Source organism: Mustela putorius, unplaced genomic scaffold (assembly GCF_011764305.1).
Source record: "Mustela putorius furo isolate JIRA1106 unplaced genomic scaffold, ASM1176430v1.1 tig00000842_pilon_pilon_pilon, whole genome shotgun sequence".
NCBI classification, from domain to species: domain Eukaryota; kingdom Metazoa; phylum Chordata; class Mammalia; order Carnivora; family Mustelidae; genus Mustela; species Mustela putorius.
In genome coordinates this window covers 1989570-2005731 of record NW_025421493.1, presented here as the reverse complement: position 1 = coordinate 2005731, position 16162 = coordinate 1989570, and the positions used below count along the sequence as shown (strand labels likewise).

The 16162-nt window shown below is 41.0% G+C and overlaps 1 protein-coding gene across 1 annotated transcript; it reads left to right on the top strand.

Annotated features, from left to right (window-relative positions):
• The first annotated feature begins 3495 nt into the window (after positions 1-3495).
• TSPAN6 (tetraspanin 6) lies at positions 3496-13973 on the top strand. Its single transcript, XM_004777176.3, has 9 exons — positions 3496-3572; positions 6960-7445; positions 8448-8636; positions 8914-8988; positions 10042-10140; positions 10631-10765; positions 11580-11663; positions 13059-13164; positions 13762-13973. Exons 2-8 carry the CDS (start codon positions 7359-7361, stop codon positions 13125-13127), a joined length of 738 nt encoding a protein of 245 aa, XP_004777233.1. The 5' UTR covers positions 3496-3572; positions 6960-7358; the 3' UTR covers positions 13128-13164; positions 13762-13973.
• The last annotated feature ends 2189 nt before the right edge of the window (positions 13974-16162 follow it).

Sequence of the window (16162 nt, the reverse complement as noted above, 5' to 3'; positions counted from 1 at the left end):
GACTTTGACATTCCCCAGAGATTTCCCCAGTAACTCCTCAGCACTTCTCAACTCGGAGTTGCCTTGCCATCCATATACACAGGGTCAAATACACTTGGAAACCCTCTCATGGATGATCTAACGTCTATGGACTTCAGTTTTTGATAAGATTATGTTGTTTACCAAAATTTCCATGCACTTTTTGACTGAAGGCTCAAGACTGATTTCCTGTAATAAGAGCAGAGGAAAAGCATGCTTAGAAAGACCTTAGTGGGAGGCTGTTTAAGCAAACCTCGATGATCTGTGCATGTCAAGGTTGTAGCTGTTGCTGAGCTGTTTACCAGGGACCTTTGATTGAGGGATATGCTTCACTAAGCAAGCTTTCTTTTTCAGTATCTGGTAATGAGAGTACTCTAATGTAGTGCAGACCAGCTTCCTACATTCTCCCTCCTCTCAGAGTGGACATTGTCTTTGAAAAATCAGTGATTGTGGAAGAATTTTGTTTAGCTGTTGTAGAAAGGGTTTCTTCCCTGTGTGTGCAAGCAAACTGGTAACACCTTCTCAGATGTAAAGGGAAGACCCGTGCTTCTGATAATATAAAGTTCAGGACCAAGCCCATTTCATGTCCAGTCCACCAATCAGAAATATGTATTGAGTGTCTAACAGTGTGATAGTGGTAAAAAAAAAAAAAACACTGAAGACATGATCTTGGCCTCATTTACTCAGTAAATTTATCAGGCTTCTACTGTGTTAAGGAGGGTGGACAAAGACAAAATCCCTGATATAACACATAATTAACTCGGCAATATTTACTGAACATCTGTTATGTGCTACACACTGTTCTAGGTACTTGAGAAACATCAGTGAGCAAAAGAGACAAAGATTCTTGACCCATGGAATGGAGGAGGAAAGACATTTACTAAAAATGTTCTTTTAAAAAAGATTTTATTTATTTATTTGACAGAAAGGGAGAGAGAGCACACAAGCTGGGAGAGCAGCTGAGGGAGAGAGAGAGAAACAGGCTCTCTCCTGAGCAGGAAACCCAGTGCAGGGCTCGATCCCAGCATCCTGGGATCATGCCCTGAGCCGAAGACTGAACCAACTGAACCACCCAGGTGTCCCTCAACAAAAATATTCTTGATTACAACTATGTGTGTTTAGGGAATTAGCCTTCACTGGGCATTTACTATAAGCTAAGAAGGGGGGACAGAGGTGAATATAAACTGTGTCATCCCTCATCTAATGAAGCTTACTCTCCAGCTCCCAGAGGATTTATGTTGAGGAGGGGAGATAAGAGGGACTCAAACAATTAGAAAACAGTACAAGACCATGTAAAATTCTAAAAGCGATGGTATAAACTGTGAGGACCCTGTGAATACTCTGTGGGAAGAGGTAGGCCATGGTCTGTTCTTAGGCAAGGCAAATGACATAAACAAGAGCTCATTGTTAGGTCAGAGGGGGATGGGCTAACTGGTTAGAGGGATCAAGAGAGTGATAGGGAACAAAATTGAATAAATCAACTAAGGTCAGATTGTGAGGCCTTTGAAATCAGATAGAGTTCACTCTAAACTCATGAGTATTTATTCAGTGTGTGTGAGAGAGAGAGGGAGAGAAAGAAACAGATGGGGAGAGAATGAGAGAGCACAGAGGAACATATTCTACTAGGGTTGTTTTCTTAAAAAAAAACAAAAACAAAAACAACCTTTACTGGCCCCCCTCTTGGCAAAGAGTACAGTCCAAGCTCTCAGCAGGTCATACTATACCCATTCACAAGCAAGCCCCATCTATGTCCTCAGCCTAGTTTTAAACATTCACCTCATGACTCGTTCTGGACATACTGAACTTCTCCTTCCTTTCATACTTGGGTGGCTTTACATAGATATAGTTACTCTATCCTGTATTCCTTTCCTGAACTGTTGAAACTGTATCCATCTTTGCTGCTGAGAAATTCCCCCTCAGCCCACTCCAGGCAGATCTGCTTTGCCTGCCTTTGCTATCACACCACTTTGTACGTGTCTCAAGTATAGTTTTATTGCACTTCGTGTCATTGTTCACCCATGACAATCTCTGTCCCCTACTTTACTAGTTTGTTCATCTCAGACTCATGTCTGTCTCCTCCTAGACTCTGAAAGCCTCGGGGGCAACAATCCTCCTTTAGTCTTCTTCATTCAACACAGGCCCCTTCAACACAGGGCCCTAGCACATGCTAGGCCAGAGATGCAGCATAAGGCCTCGTGTCCCACTCAGAGCTGGAAGGAGCAGGACAGAGGGGTGGCAGAGAGAAATTAAAGAAGAAAGGGAAAGAGGAGAATATGGAAATCATAGGGAGATTAAAGTAAGGGGATAAATAGGAGGGACAACGTCACTGTGAAGCACTGAGATGGGCAATAGGAAGAGCTTATGCAAAACAAAGAGAACTAATTAAAAAAAAAACAGCATTTCTTCAGCCCCTACTATCTGTAAATAACACTCTATCAGACACTGTGGGGTTATAAAGTGCAATAAACCACCTCTCTGTATGATTTAGTTGGAAAGTTAAGACAAAGACACACAAAGAGACCAACAACAGCTATACATACAAATGTAAAGTTCTTAAAGTTCAGTACCATTTTCAACGTGAAGACATTTAGTATGAAGTTCCTTAGCAGTCAATGTGGTACTGTTTTAAGAAATATTAGATATGGAAACTGACTTGCCCAGATAAGATCTCAGCAAAGCTTAACAAAACTAAATGAGAAACAACTTTTTAGAATACCAACTAAGGCAAATTGATATGAAATTGTGAATTTTAATATCATTTAGGAGTTCCTCATTAAGAGTTTCTCATTTCTATGTGTTCCAAATTGTGTATTATGAACTTTTTTGAAGAAGGAAAGATCAGGGCTGGAAAGGGAGGAGAGGATTCACGGAGAATCTGAAAGGAGTAGATGGGAAAAAAGTGAATGAGAGCTAGACACAGAAGAGAATTTCAGAAAAGGAACAATGAGAATACATAAGAGACAACAAAAATAAAGAAAATTGTACATATGAATTATCTATTTAAATGGTGATGTTCAAATTATCTGTTTAAATGATATTTATCTGATGGCTGTAATGTGAAAATATGAGATTTTAAGAAAGTAAGCAGGACATACTTTTAAATTTTATGATGGGCACTTAGAGGTAATTGAAGTTATTCTAGAAAAGGTACTAAAAAACGAAAATGGGAAGGACATTATGTGAATAAGAGATAAGATGTATTCTGAGTGAAATAGTTGATGTTTTTTCACTGACTCCTAAGACTGGGAACAGTAATGTTCCAAGACATTACCAAGCCGCTCAACTTAATTATTTTGTTTATGACAGTGTGATACTGGGGTGGTTTAAACATTCAGTTTAATTAATTTAATCAAACCTCAAGTCACTACTAAATGGTTAGTCTCACAGACCAGCTCTGACCAAGGGGCTCAGCAGGGATTGGCTGAGCACCAAATGAGCTCATCAATTGAGCATTGTGTCCTAGGGCATTGGGGAGAGTATAAAAGGGGGTGCAGGACCCTGCCACACTGGCTCTTCAGTAGTTTCTGAACATGTAGATAGCAGGAGTAAGACAGGTAAGTGGAGAAGAAAACAGGTACTCTTGTAGTTAACTAAGGGTCTGAGTTAGTGTGAGTGGTCAGACTATGAGGTTTGATACTAGAACTAGAAGTGTGTGGGCGGGGGTTGGGGGTACGGATAAAGGGGGCAGAGGAACGCTCTCATTGAGTTGGGGTTGGGATGCGCCTTTTCAGAGTGGGGTTGGAGACGGGAAAGGGAGCAGGGAACAGATACTGTTTATTGGTATATAATCATACTGGTTTATTGCAGAACAGAAAAGTCACGCTGGGAAAGCTGTAGGAAATAAGCTGATATATTTGCTGGGGGATGCATTGTTTAAATGCCAAGGAACATTTAAACTTAATCTTGAAGGTCACAGGAAATTTATAAGGGATACAAATCCCTACTAAATATTGAATGTAAAACAAACAGCAGCAATACTTAAGGAAACTATATTCCTTTTTCCTCTTTTCAGCATCAAACATGTGTTTTTGTGGTCAGAAAGAGGGAGGAAAATAGAGTGAACCAGAAAAAGTATTGACTTCTCTGTCTTGCCACTCTGGGATGGGCAGGGTTCCTTCTTAGGTGATTGGGCTACTGGAATGAAGGCAAAAGTAAAACTCAACAAAAACCCCAAGTACAAGGCTGAATTGGGGAGATCAAGGCTCTTGTGCTTCAGGGGCTTTTAAAAGCCCTGGTTAGTGGCGAAATGTCTGAACACAGCAGTCTTTGCTTGGGTTGTTCCCAGCCAAGACAGTTGTTTATACAGCAGCAGCCATGTCTCATCACAGAGTGGGCCCTGTTTCTGGTGAGAGAAACAGAAGTTGGCAAAGCCTTATCCTCGGCACATTAGCCTCTGAACTTGTTTCCTCATCTGTAACATAAGGGCAGTGGCAGTCTTGACCTCACAATAGGGGCTTTTGTGATGTAGACATGAGTTACCACCTGTCAAGCGCTTAGCAACCATGGTTGCTACATAGTCAATGGTCAGTATTACAGTTACTATATAATATATAATACATTGTAATATCAATAACACAATTACATATTATAGTATCAATACTTTAAAGAGTAAATGCATCTTATGATTTATTACTTAGGAAGTACTATTTACATTGCCTTAGATGGGATTAGATGCCCCTTTGTTCTGAGTTTGGGCCCAGACCCAGACCTAAATTTGAAGTAAACTGAACTTCTGGGTCTAGTGGAATGGCAAGGTGGGAGGTGGTGGTACAAGGTGCTGTGGCCCTAGGAATATTTAATTCCATGTCAGACTTTGGTTTAATTTGGCACTGAGTGTTACGCAAACAGAGCAGGGTTGTAGTGGCAGAGGAAGGGAGAGGCGGAAAATCAACACATTCTTGGAAGTAAAATGTGGCTTTTGCTTTGACTATTTTGTTTTTTCTTCAGCTGAAAAAATATTTCTTCACTCTCAGGCTCACAATGAAAATCCCTTCCAGAACATGGTACAAACCCAAGCTTCAGAGGAAGCTTCCATTTACGATGACAGAGTTAGCAAGACTTCCCTTGATACTTATTTTAATACGAGAACCCCTCAGATAGTGTTATTTATCCTAGGAAGAAAGCTTTGCATTTACTTGGAGCCCCTCTCAACTTCATTTCCTGTAGTGACAGCATGCGTGTTCCTTTCAAAATTGACATCTGCTATATTCCCTGATAACCTTCCTTCGGTGTTTATAGGTGTATAGTTGTATCATTTGCCCATTCTCTCCCTGTGTTTATATGTTAGGCTTTTAAAGTTTCGGGATAAAATTTTAGTGTAAATGCTGTTGGTGCAATATTCATTCTCCAGTAGTTGCTCTCTTGGACCTCAGACATCTGGCATGATGCTAGAGGAGCTGGTCCCAGGTCAATATTTGAGGTACAGGGAAGCTGTGTGTAACCAAGTTAATGGAAATTTCTTGTCTGGTACTGTGGTCTATGCTTAAAGCAAGGTTTCAGGCAAAAACAGTTTGGGTGTCACTTCTCCTAGACAATACAATAGCAGTACAGGAAACACCCACTGTGATGTTAGGCTTGTGTCCATTATGATGCGATGGGTTGCCTAGGTAACTGATACTGTCTTCTACTACCATTGTTCCAAGAAACAGCTCACACTCAGTGGACACACAGTCTCTGCCCTCAAAGAGCTTACACTCTAGTTGAGAAGCCAGACCTTAAAACATACTCTGTGTTGTCATATTGACCAACCGGTTCATGATACATAATACAGAAACGTGGAGCTATCTACATATATGATTTAATAGGAAAAAAACCCCACATTTCCATGCTTCAAATGCCACCCATAATTCACTAGGACTGTCCAGTGATAAACTTTTCTTAAGAGTTGACTTGTTTTTGGTTGACATTACAATGCTCTGTCTCACCACGTGGGTAAAGGAACATACAAATCTATAGTACTGTTGGTGTTAGGTATCAGTTCAGATTTCCTAGAAGTAATGCTTTTTCTCATAAGGATATATTTTTATGGAGGGAGCAAGAAGGTTCAGAGAAAGTTTCACAAAGTGCATATTTTCCACTAAACAGAATATTAAGTCTTGACACCCAGTGGTGATATTTTCTTCTTGATTACACCTGTCCTGAATTTCTAGAAAGATGAATGCTAGGGATCAAACTAATGTCCTTGAGTAAAATGGTAGACCAGGATGCCTATAGAACTTAATTCATTTGTATTTAATTCATTTTGTAAATGTGTTTTGAACCTGACTAGATAAAAAAGACCTCCCTATTCTGAGGTTTCCATGAAAAGTAAATGACCTATTTAAATTGAGGGCCATTTGAATGGTTCATTTGGTCACTCTTGAAGCTTAAAAGGTGCCAGAAAGCAGGAAACAGTGAGTATCTATAATGTCTAGGCTCATTTCTTTTCTCCCCTGTAACAATAGGCATAGAATTAACTCGTTTTTGTAACTACTAACTCAAGTATCTGCACTTATTCTTGTGGGCTGAGCAAAGCACATGCAGATGCATCCTTTATGAAATAGAGACATCCCATTTCACAGATGTATGGAACTTCAAATGCCTTTTAAGGCTAGAAAGATCTAAGCAATTGGGAGAATTTTAGGGGAATGGACAGACACTTCACAACCCAATACCATATGTAGCTTGTGTTCAACAGGGGAGGGGATTGAAAAGCACAGTGATCTCTAGTTTTGGCTTTGCTCTTAGCTGTGTGGCTTTAGGTTTCAGCCTCCTGGGAAAAGAAATCGCCTAATTCCCCCACTCAGGTAGATTTCACTTTTGCTCGGTTTGTGTCTAAAAACCTATGACGGTACGTGTCGCTTTGCAATCTGTTTCTCTTTGGAAATATGCTTCTTGGTATTTGACCATGTAATAAAATACTCCTGGGTCACTTTTAACCTCTTTTCATTCCTTTCTTTCAGGGCACCAGGGGCCGGCGAGGCCGAATCTCAAAGCGCTGCTGGCGCTGCTGGTGATAGAACAATATGATCAAGTTATAAGGGCGGGGGAGAGGGGGGGGGCGGGAAAGATTCAGAGAAAAAATGAAGCAAACTCCACTTGAAGATCTAAGAAATTCCCGGCACTAGAAACTTTGTATACAGTTTTCGGTAACCTGCAGCAGGGGGCGCTCGGAAATTGTCGTCACTTTCCGGGTAGCCTCCCAAGACTTTACCCTCTAGAAAACTGTACAGTGTTTCCGGCTTTTCTCAGTTGTAGACGCTCGTAAGTTTCCGGCAGTTTCCGGGGAGAGTCGGGGACTCTGCGTCTCTCTCGCTCCGCTCCGAGTGCCCGGTGCGGCGGGGCAGGGTCTTGGGCTAGTCATGGCGTCCCCGTCTCGGAGACTGCAGACCAAACCAGTCATCACTTGCTTCAAGAGCGTTCTCTTGATCTACACTTTCATCTTCTGGGTGAGAGATGGAGCCCGGGGACGAGAGGGGGTCCTGGGCTTGGGTGAGGGTTGTGACCCTGAGCAGAGGGCGCGAAGGTCTGGGGGATGAAGAGGGAGGCCGGGGAGGGGAGGGAGACGCGGGTAGGGTTCGGGCGGCTGTACCTGCCGGGAACCCGGCGCCGGCGAAGAGTTGCTGGGGCTCCAGCTGGGGCATCTTGACCGCGCCGGGGTCAGGGTCCCGGAGAATGGCAGCCAATAGGCTGTGCTGGGACGCGGACGTGCCCAGGGTTCGAATTCGATGCGGGGGGACTAGGAAGGGAGTGGACACCCCAGAGCTCGCAGAGGGTGACCCTGGACCCTTGAGAGAGGCGAGGCTTGCCCCGCCCCTCTGTGGGCTCACCCGCATAATAGTCTCTTTCTTTTCACTGCTTCATAAGAGGGGAGTATTTCGCAGGTAAGTATGGTAATGGCTGTACTCCCGCCAACCTATGCTTGGGCTTGCTTTTGTGTACTGTACCTTTGTACGCTTTGCTCCTCTCTGAACTGAGGTGGGAAGAAGGGAGAAGTTTCTGGAATTCATAGAGACACTTTTTTCCCTCCTCCAGGAAGGTTTTCTTCCTATGGCGAGAGTAAAGCAGTTGAATAAATTGTTCTCCCTAGGACAGATAGGCTATGGACTCCGGTTTGTACCAAAAACAAAACAAAACAAAACAAAACAAAACAACCCAACAAAAACAAATAGATGAGGTTTAAGAATTTTAAGATGCCTTCTCTAGCTGTCTCCTGGTTTTGCCCTGGCTACCTGGGCGACCTGGTGATCTAGCGTGGATTTATCAAGGCCTATCCTTATTTGCTGATCTCGTTCCTAGCCCTTGTCTCCCACATCCCAGCCACGGCTCTGTGGCCACAGACTGCTAAATCATTTCTCATACCTGTTGTTTCTTAAATACCTGGTGGTTTGTGGTTTGAAGGTGCTGCGGTATACAGTGTATAACTTTCTGTTTTCTGATTTCCTACGTAGATCACTGGTGTCATCCTTCTTGCCGTGGGTATTTGGGGCAAGGTGAGCCTGGAGAATTATTTTTCCCTTTTGAATGAGAAGGCCACCAATGTGCCCTTTGTGCTCATTGGTACTGGTTCTGTCATTATTCTATTGGGCACCTTCGGCTGTTTTGCTACCTGCCGAGCTTCTGCATGGATGTTAAAATTGGTGAGTCCTTCTTTTCCTTAGAATTAATTCTTGATTTTAGAAAAGTCTTATATGTTGTTGACTTTGTTTCTTGAAACTGGCCACGGCCCTTTCAGTTTCATCTCTTTCTTCCTAAGTAACATCTCTGCTGCCAGTTCCTACTTTTGTTGTGTTTTCCCTGTCCTTTTTAATAAAAACATGCTGAACTGATTGGGTAGACTATTTTTTTTCTTTGACTACCCTTGCAGCTGTGATGTGTCTTATTTATGCTGACTTGGACTTTCTTTTTATCCCACAGTATGCAATGTTTCTGACTCTCATTTTTTTGGTTGAACTGGTCGCTGCCATCGTAGGATTTGTTTTCAGACATGAGGTAAGCCTGAATTTGAGAACCTTAATATGTTAAAATATATCCTCCCAGAGATAAAAACAGTTAATAGTTCAAAACACTTTTAAAGCTTACTGTTCAAACTGTAGCTGACAAAAATGGCTTTCTTGTAAAAATTCTAGCTCACTTGTAATATTAAAAAAATTTAGAAAATTTTAGACTGACAGTTACTAGACGAAAATTACAGGTACCCATAATTACATGGATTTCCAGTTCTTTTTCTGCATACAAGTACCTATTAAAGTAGAGATAGTACAATTTATAACCTTACTGATAGGAAAATATTTTTTTTAAGATTTTTTTTATTTATTTAACAGGTAGAGATCACAAGTAGGCAGAGAGGCAGGGAGAGAGAGAGGGAATCAGGCTCCCCGCTGAGCAGAGAACCTCATGCTGGACTTGATCCCAGGACCCCGAGATCATGACTTAAGCCGAAGGCAGTGGCTTAACCCACTGAGCCACCCAGGCACCCCTGATAGGAAAATATTTAAAGTGCAAAACACAACTGTATTCTTCCTTATGCCATGCTTTAAAAAAAATTGGATATACTTAATGCAGATCGAAACTTTAATATTGAAGTAGAAATTGGGCTTCCACTGTTAAAACTGGGGTTGGGAAATCACTCAGGGAGTATTGAAGGCTCCCCAAAGAGAGTGTTTTACAAAGTGGCAGTGCAGTCTCCCAAAGTAAGGTTTTGTAGCTTAAAAATCCTGTAGGCATCAGATTTTTACTTAATTTAAAATAGAGAAAAATTGGGGGAGGGATACAGCAGTAGAGAGCTGCCACTTTTGAATAAAAGCTCCCATAGCACTTTGAACATGAGCAGTTATCTTTTATTGTAAAATTTTGCTTAGTAATCCCCTCAACTAGATTATAGCTCATAGAGGACAGGATTGGACCATAGACATTCTACCATGCATGTTGCTGCTGTCAAAAATATGACCCTTGGTCAGATGTGGGGGATTTTTTTATTTGGCATAGAAACCAAAAGAATTTTCTAGAATCTTTATTTACTGACATTGCATTTCTTTGCTATAGATTAAGAACAGTTTTAAGAATAATTATGAGAAAATTTTAAAGCAGTATAACTCTACGGGAGATTATAGAAGCGATGCAGTAGACAAGATTCAAAATAAGGTAAGTGGTCATAGGTGGTGGCTTCTCAAAAGGGAAACACCTCCTTATCCCTTTAGAGAAGAGGATAGGCCCCTGACTACTAGATGTTGTCCACTTGTATGACATTCTCACTACAATTAAATCAGGAGAAAATAAGTCCCTGGAAAAGATGTGTGGGATGGTACTAAGTGACATATCTTCATTTTCTTCTTATCATTCTCCTCACATGTACACCTCTTCTCTTCTCACATCACAGACCAAGTACTGTTAGGACCACTATAGCAGGAAAAGGTGGCCAGTCTAAAAGGGTTACACTTGGTATTTAGAAAAAGGAGCTTATCTCTTGAATTATAATGCCAGTTGAGAACACACACATTAAAATATTAGGATAGACATTATTAAGTATAATGTTTTGAGCACAAATTGCCATCTAAGATGATAGGTTAAGTGTTTGACTACAATACTGTCATGTGAACTATGAATGAATGGTTTTGTTGGATTTTTTTTTCAGTTGCATTGTTGTGGTGTCACCGACTTTAGAGATTGGAAGGATACTAATTATTACTCAGAAAAAGGATTTCCCAAGAGTTGCTGCAAACTTGAAAATTGTTCTCCACAGAGAGATGCAGATAAAGTAAACAATGAAGTAAGGAGCCTTTAATTTTTTTTATTTGAAAATATTAACTGAATACAGAGTTAACTCAGTTTTTAATTTTTCCTCACAATAGATATGATCTGAAATAGGTGGGGCAGGTATTATTCTCATTGAACAAATGAGGAAACTGGAGCTCAGACAATTTGTGACTTGAGTTCACACAGCTAGCAAAGAACACTTGTTTTTTTTTTTTTTAAAGATTTTATTCATTTGACAGACAAAGATCCAAGTAGGCAAAGAGGCAGGCAGAGAGAGAGAGGAGGAAGCAGGCTCCCCGCTGAGCAGACTCGGATGCGGGATACGGGACTCGATTCCAGGACCCTGGGATCATGACCTGAGCCGAAGGCAGAGTCTTTAACCCACTGAGCCACCCAGGCGCCCCGCAAATAACACTTTTAAATGCATAACCCAAAAAGTGGAACTTCTGTTCTTCAGACTCCTGTCAGAGCATTGTGCTTGAAAGGAGAGAGGATATGTTATAAGAGTAAATTTTTTAAAAATATTTTATTTATTTGACAGACAGAGATCACAGATAGGCAGAGAGACAGGCATAGAGAGAAGGGGGAAGCAGGCTCCCCACTAAGCAGAGCGCCCGACGTGGGGCTTGATCCCAGGACCCTGAGATCATGACCTGAGTGAAGGCAGAGGCTTAACCCACTGAGCCACCCAGGGACCCTAAGAGTAAATTTTAATGAAATGACAAAGGCTGAGATAGCTACAGCTCATCTTTTGGCAGAGATGGATGATCCAAGCGTTCATTATTGCTTGTGCTGTACTTAATATTCTTTTTTTCCTTTCCCATTAGGGTTGTTTTATAAAGGTGATGACCATTGTAGAGTCAGAAATGGGAGTGGTTGCTGGAATTTCTTTTGGAGTTGCTTGCTTCCAGGTAAGTCCTTATTGTTAGGAATGTCTCATCACTCATGTTCGGTGTTAGCCGGATTTCCACTCTGAAGGCTTCAGAGCATTTCCTAGAAGTAACATTTTCACAGACTCCCTGCTGCTTTTATTTTGTATGTGAAACATACGTAGTCAGTCCTTTGTGTCTGGGTCTGTTTAGCTTTGTTTTATTTGGGAGGGGGTGTCTTCCTATTTTCATTCCAATTTTTTGATGTCTTGGATCTTATGTTTTCCCACGCTATTTTCACAGACTTCTCCAGATTTTTATTCCCTGTTCATCTGCTTTTTTTTTTTTTTAAACCTTGCATGCCTTGAAACTACAAAAAGCAAGGCTTCGAATTAACTCCTAGTAGTATATACTTAGTGCCCTCGGGTATGGCATTTCTCCAGCATCCTAGTACATTAATTAAAACATGAGCTAGATGGGAACCTTGTTTTGCTGTGCAGTCAAGATTCTAAAACATGGTTCAGATTTTTTTCTTTTCCTGGGCTGCAGCTGCCTGGTAAGTTCCTTATAAGTTCTGACCTATAAGAACTTAGATCAGGCAACCCCACATTCAATAAGTGCCTGTCATATTGGGGACGTGCTACACTGCTGCGAGTCAAATTCTATTTCCTGAGTTGTGCTGCTTCTCACCATCCCGTGAAAAGTTTGTATTGTGGCTCTAAGTAATTTTTCTTTGGGGATGGGGATTTGTCCTATATTCAACATCATGGAGACAAAACTAAAAGAATTGATATACTTCATTTTGACCTATGTAATTGGTTTTGGAAGACTAATCTTAACATATCTCTCAAGCAGTAGGCATAGCTACATCTGAGTCTGCAATGCCCAATAAAATAGCCACTAGCACCTTCGAAAGGTTTTAATTATTAAATAAAATTAAAAATTCAGTTCCTCAGTTACTCGAACCCCATTTGAAGTGCTCAAAAACCACATGTGTCTAGTGGCTAGCTTACCGGATAGGCCGGAAATTACAGAACAAATCCATAGTTGCAGCACTGTCTTAGAACTTTCAAGAAAATCTCTGCCTTCGTCGATGGAGATTTGACGTGATGAGATGCCATGCCATTTTTGTTCTGATAGCTGACAGGTTTTCTGATAAGTTTCCCCCAGACTTACGACAGTTAGGATTTTTCTTGAGTGATTTTTGTCAGTGACAGTTGTGAAACTTCAGGTCATAGTAGTAGTAAAACTTGCCGTATATTCTTTGAATGTGATCCAGGAACTGCAAATTATCAAACATAACTGCCGAGAGAAACTTAAGGAAGGAAATAATTAGTGAATTCGAAGTGAAAGGAAAATAAACATGTATCCTGAGGTCTTTAAGTTCTTTTGTTTGTGTGTGTGTGTGTTTAATTTTTGTCTGTATTTTATTTCTAGCTGATAGGAATCTTTCTAGCCTACTGCCTCTCTCGTGCCATAACAAATAACCAGTATGAGATAGTGTAAACAACAAACCACGGGCCTATTCCTCTTGAAATTTAAGGTATGTTCCTTTTAGTCCTCAGCTCTCTATTGGTGTTTACTTCAGCCCATGCATGTGATGGATGGACCGAATTTTCCGAGGTCTTATCGAGTGGTGCATTCAAATCTGGCTGGTATTTACATGCAAGGCGTGGCCACAAGGGGCAGACGAGCCTTTGAGGGTTTATTGACATGTCAGTCTAAAGATCCTGAGGTGTCCCCTTTCTAACAAATTTGGTCCTACACTGAAGGGAAGTGGAGAACCCCAAGAGTGACCTCTTACCTTACTAGTGAGGTTCCATGGCAAGGACACTCTGCTTCTGATATTGGCATTTTCCCGAGTCTTCATTTACCATACTCTTCTGGTGAACTCATAGAGCGATAAATACATCTAGCCTAAACTGGAACCAGGTTTGGGGAAAACGTGTTTCAATAACTTCAGTATTGGAACGGTAAACCACGAGAACTGTTGCTGGCTGAATTAATCCCTGAGGGTGCCCTTCACATTTTAATTAAGCCGCTGACAGGGAACACATGAATAGATGCTCACATGTGTGAGCGCATACAGCTGTTGGAATTTGGGTTGCAAGTCAATTAACATTTTTTTCTTTACTTTTAGGACATTTACATTCCCCCCTGTGAGCTATGAAATTGCCTGGATGGAAGACTACCTACTACTTCTTACTGTAGACCAAAAACTTATATCAGTAGTCTGATTCAATCAAGATGTGTGCAGTTTAAGTCCACCTTTTGTCCCATTGATGTTAGATCATTGAAACCCCTGTATCACTGTGAAACACTGGAAGAGCTAGTAAACTGGAAATGATGCAATACTGTGTTCCTCTTGACTTTTATTTTCCAAAATTGCATTGTGAGTCTTCTGTTTTGTTGTAGTGTTACAAAGCGACCCCTCTGAATTTGCTGATGTAGAGTGATAGAAAATTGACCCTTTCGAACTGGCCCCTTCCCAGACGAGTTAAAATTATTGTATAATTTGCATCATGTTAAAATATTTTCCTTAGTGTCTGTTTTACTCTCAAATTTATATTTGAAAGGTTCTAATTATTACTTAATGGTGTTGGAATTACTGTATTTTCCTTAGGAATTGAAAGCAACTCATCTTCATTAGCTATTTATCAGGTTGGTGTGACTCAGTTGTCAGTATTAAGGTCAACTATAATAATCTTAGTTTTGGTTTGTGCCTTTGATTAAATATAAATTTTTCACGCAATAAATGTTGTTTTCCTCTAAAATCATCATGTTTAACTTGTAGAAAATCTGCTGGGATGGTTGTTTTCCACTGAGAAAACTAAGCCCCACATTTCTACTTGAGGTGCAATTTTAGACAGGAAATCTAAAACTGAGGTCTTCACTCTGTTTCGTTTTTTAAAAAGTCTTTGTTTACAAAACTATTCCCTGTGAAAGGAATATTCCATATTATGAAATAGCATATGCTTAGCGTTCTGGAGCTGGGACTATTTTGATTGCCTAGTTTACATTAAGAAGTTGAACAGGGAGAGATATACTGTACCTTTGGAGTAATAAGGAAATGAATAATTAAAATTTGAGCTGAGATGGGGAAAGTCTTTCCTTGGTTTTGGGTTTCTTTACACATCCATTAGTAGAACCTAGCTCTTCTCTGGCACACATCCACAGTCCTTGAATCTGATGGTAAGAGGGAGTTAATCAGTTATAAAGTGGGCAAAAACTAGTTAAGATTCATAGTGATTTGTGGTGGGTGCATGTCTTATACATGCTTGGAGTTATTGCAGAAGGAATGTTTTCTATTAAAACATTTGACAGTTCTGACTTTTAAGGTAAAGTGATAAAACAGTTGAAAAATAGTGGCTTTCCAAATGTAGTAGATCAGATTTTTGGCTGTTGGACTTAGTGAAGCTGATTTAAAGGATAATCTAAGCAGTGTTAAGTAGGTACATCTCACTAGGATGGCTTAGACGGACCTGATGAAGTTGTCATTAAGTAGGTTTTTTTTTAAGTTTAAAGTTTTTCCTGGGACGCCTGGGTGGCTCGGTGGGTTAAGCCGCTGCCTTCGGCTCAGGTCATGATCTCAGGGTCCTGGGATTGAGTCCCGCATTGGCTCTCTGCTCAGCGGGGAGCCTGCTTCCTTCTCTCTCTCTCTCTAGCACGCACACGCCTGCCTCTCCGTCTACTTGTGATTTCTCTCTGTCAAATAAATAAATAAAATCTTAAATATTTTCCTCATTTTTTTTTTGGTTTTATTTTTATTTGGGGGGAGAGGGGAGAAGCAGACTGCCCCCTGAGCAGGAAGCCTGATGCGGGACTAGATCCCAGGACCTTGGATCCCTGAGCCTAAGGCAGATGCTTAACTGACTGAGGCACCCAGGCGCCCCCATTTTTTCTCATTGTTAAAAAGGGAAAAAACCCAGAAAATACGGAATGTAGGAAGAAGAAAACACATCATGGTGTAGGTGGGTTGGTGTATTTTTTTTCTACATATATTTTCCTCTATTTTTTTTCTTTTCAGTGTTCCAAGATTCATTGTTTATGCACCACACCCAGTGTTCCATGCAATACGTGCCCTCCACAATACCTACCACCAGCCTCGCCCAATCCCCCACCCCCCCTCCCCTCCAAACCCCTCAGTTTGTTTCTCAGAGTCCACAGTCTCTCATGGTTCATCTTCCCCTCTGATTTCCCCCAACTCACTTCTCTCCTCTCCCAATGTCCTCTGTGTTGAATGGATAAAGAAGATGTGGTCCATATATACAATGGAGTATTATGCCTCCATCAGAAAGAATGAGTACCCAACTTCTGTATCAACATGGATGGGACTGGAGGAGATTATGCTGAGTGAAATAAGTCAAGCAGAGAGAGTCAATTATGTGGTGTATATATTTTTAAAGTTTGTTATTTTGGCTGGCCAGTTACAAAAGTCCCTTATAGCTAATGTGTGCGTGTGCACACTTGACTGGAAAATTCACCACCACCTTCGATGTGCCAAAGGCAACCTGTGGGTTGTCTTACTTCCAGGCACCAGG

Bases quoted from the DNA above. Each gene is read 5' to 3' on its own strand.
- TSPAN6 (XM_004777176.3), top strand. From the start codon at position 7,359: ATGGCGTCCCCGTCTCGGAGACTGCAGACCAAACCAGTCATCACTTGC. The intron at 10,141-10,630 runs GTAAGTGGTCAT...TTTTTTTTTCAG, and splicing joins TAGACAAGATTCAAAATAAG to TTGCATTGTTGTGGTGTCAC. The intron at 10,766-11,579 runs GTAAGGAGCCTT...CTTTCCCATTAG, and splicing joins CAGATAAAGTAAACAATGAA to GGTTGTTTTATAAAGGTGAT.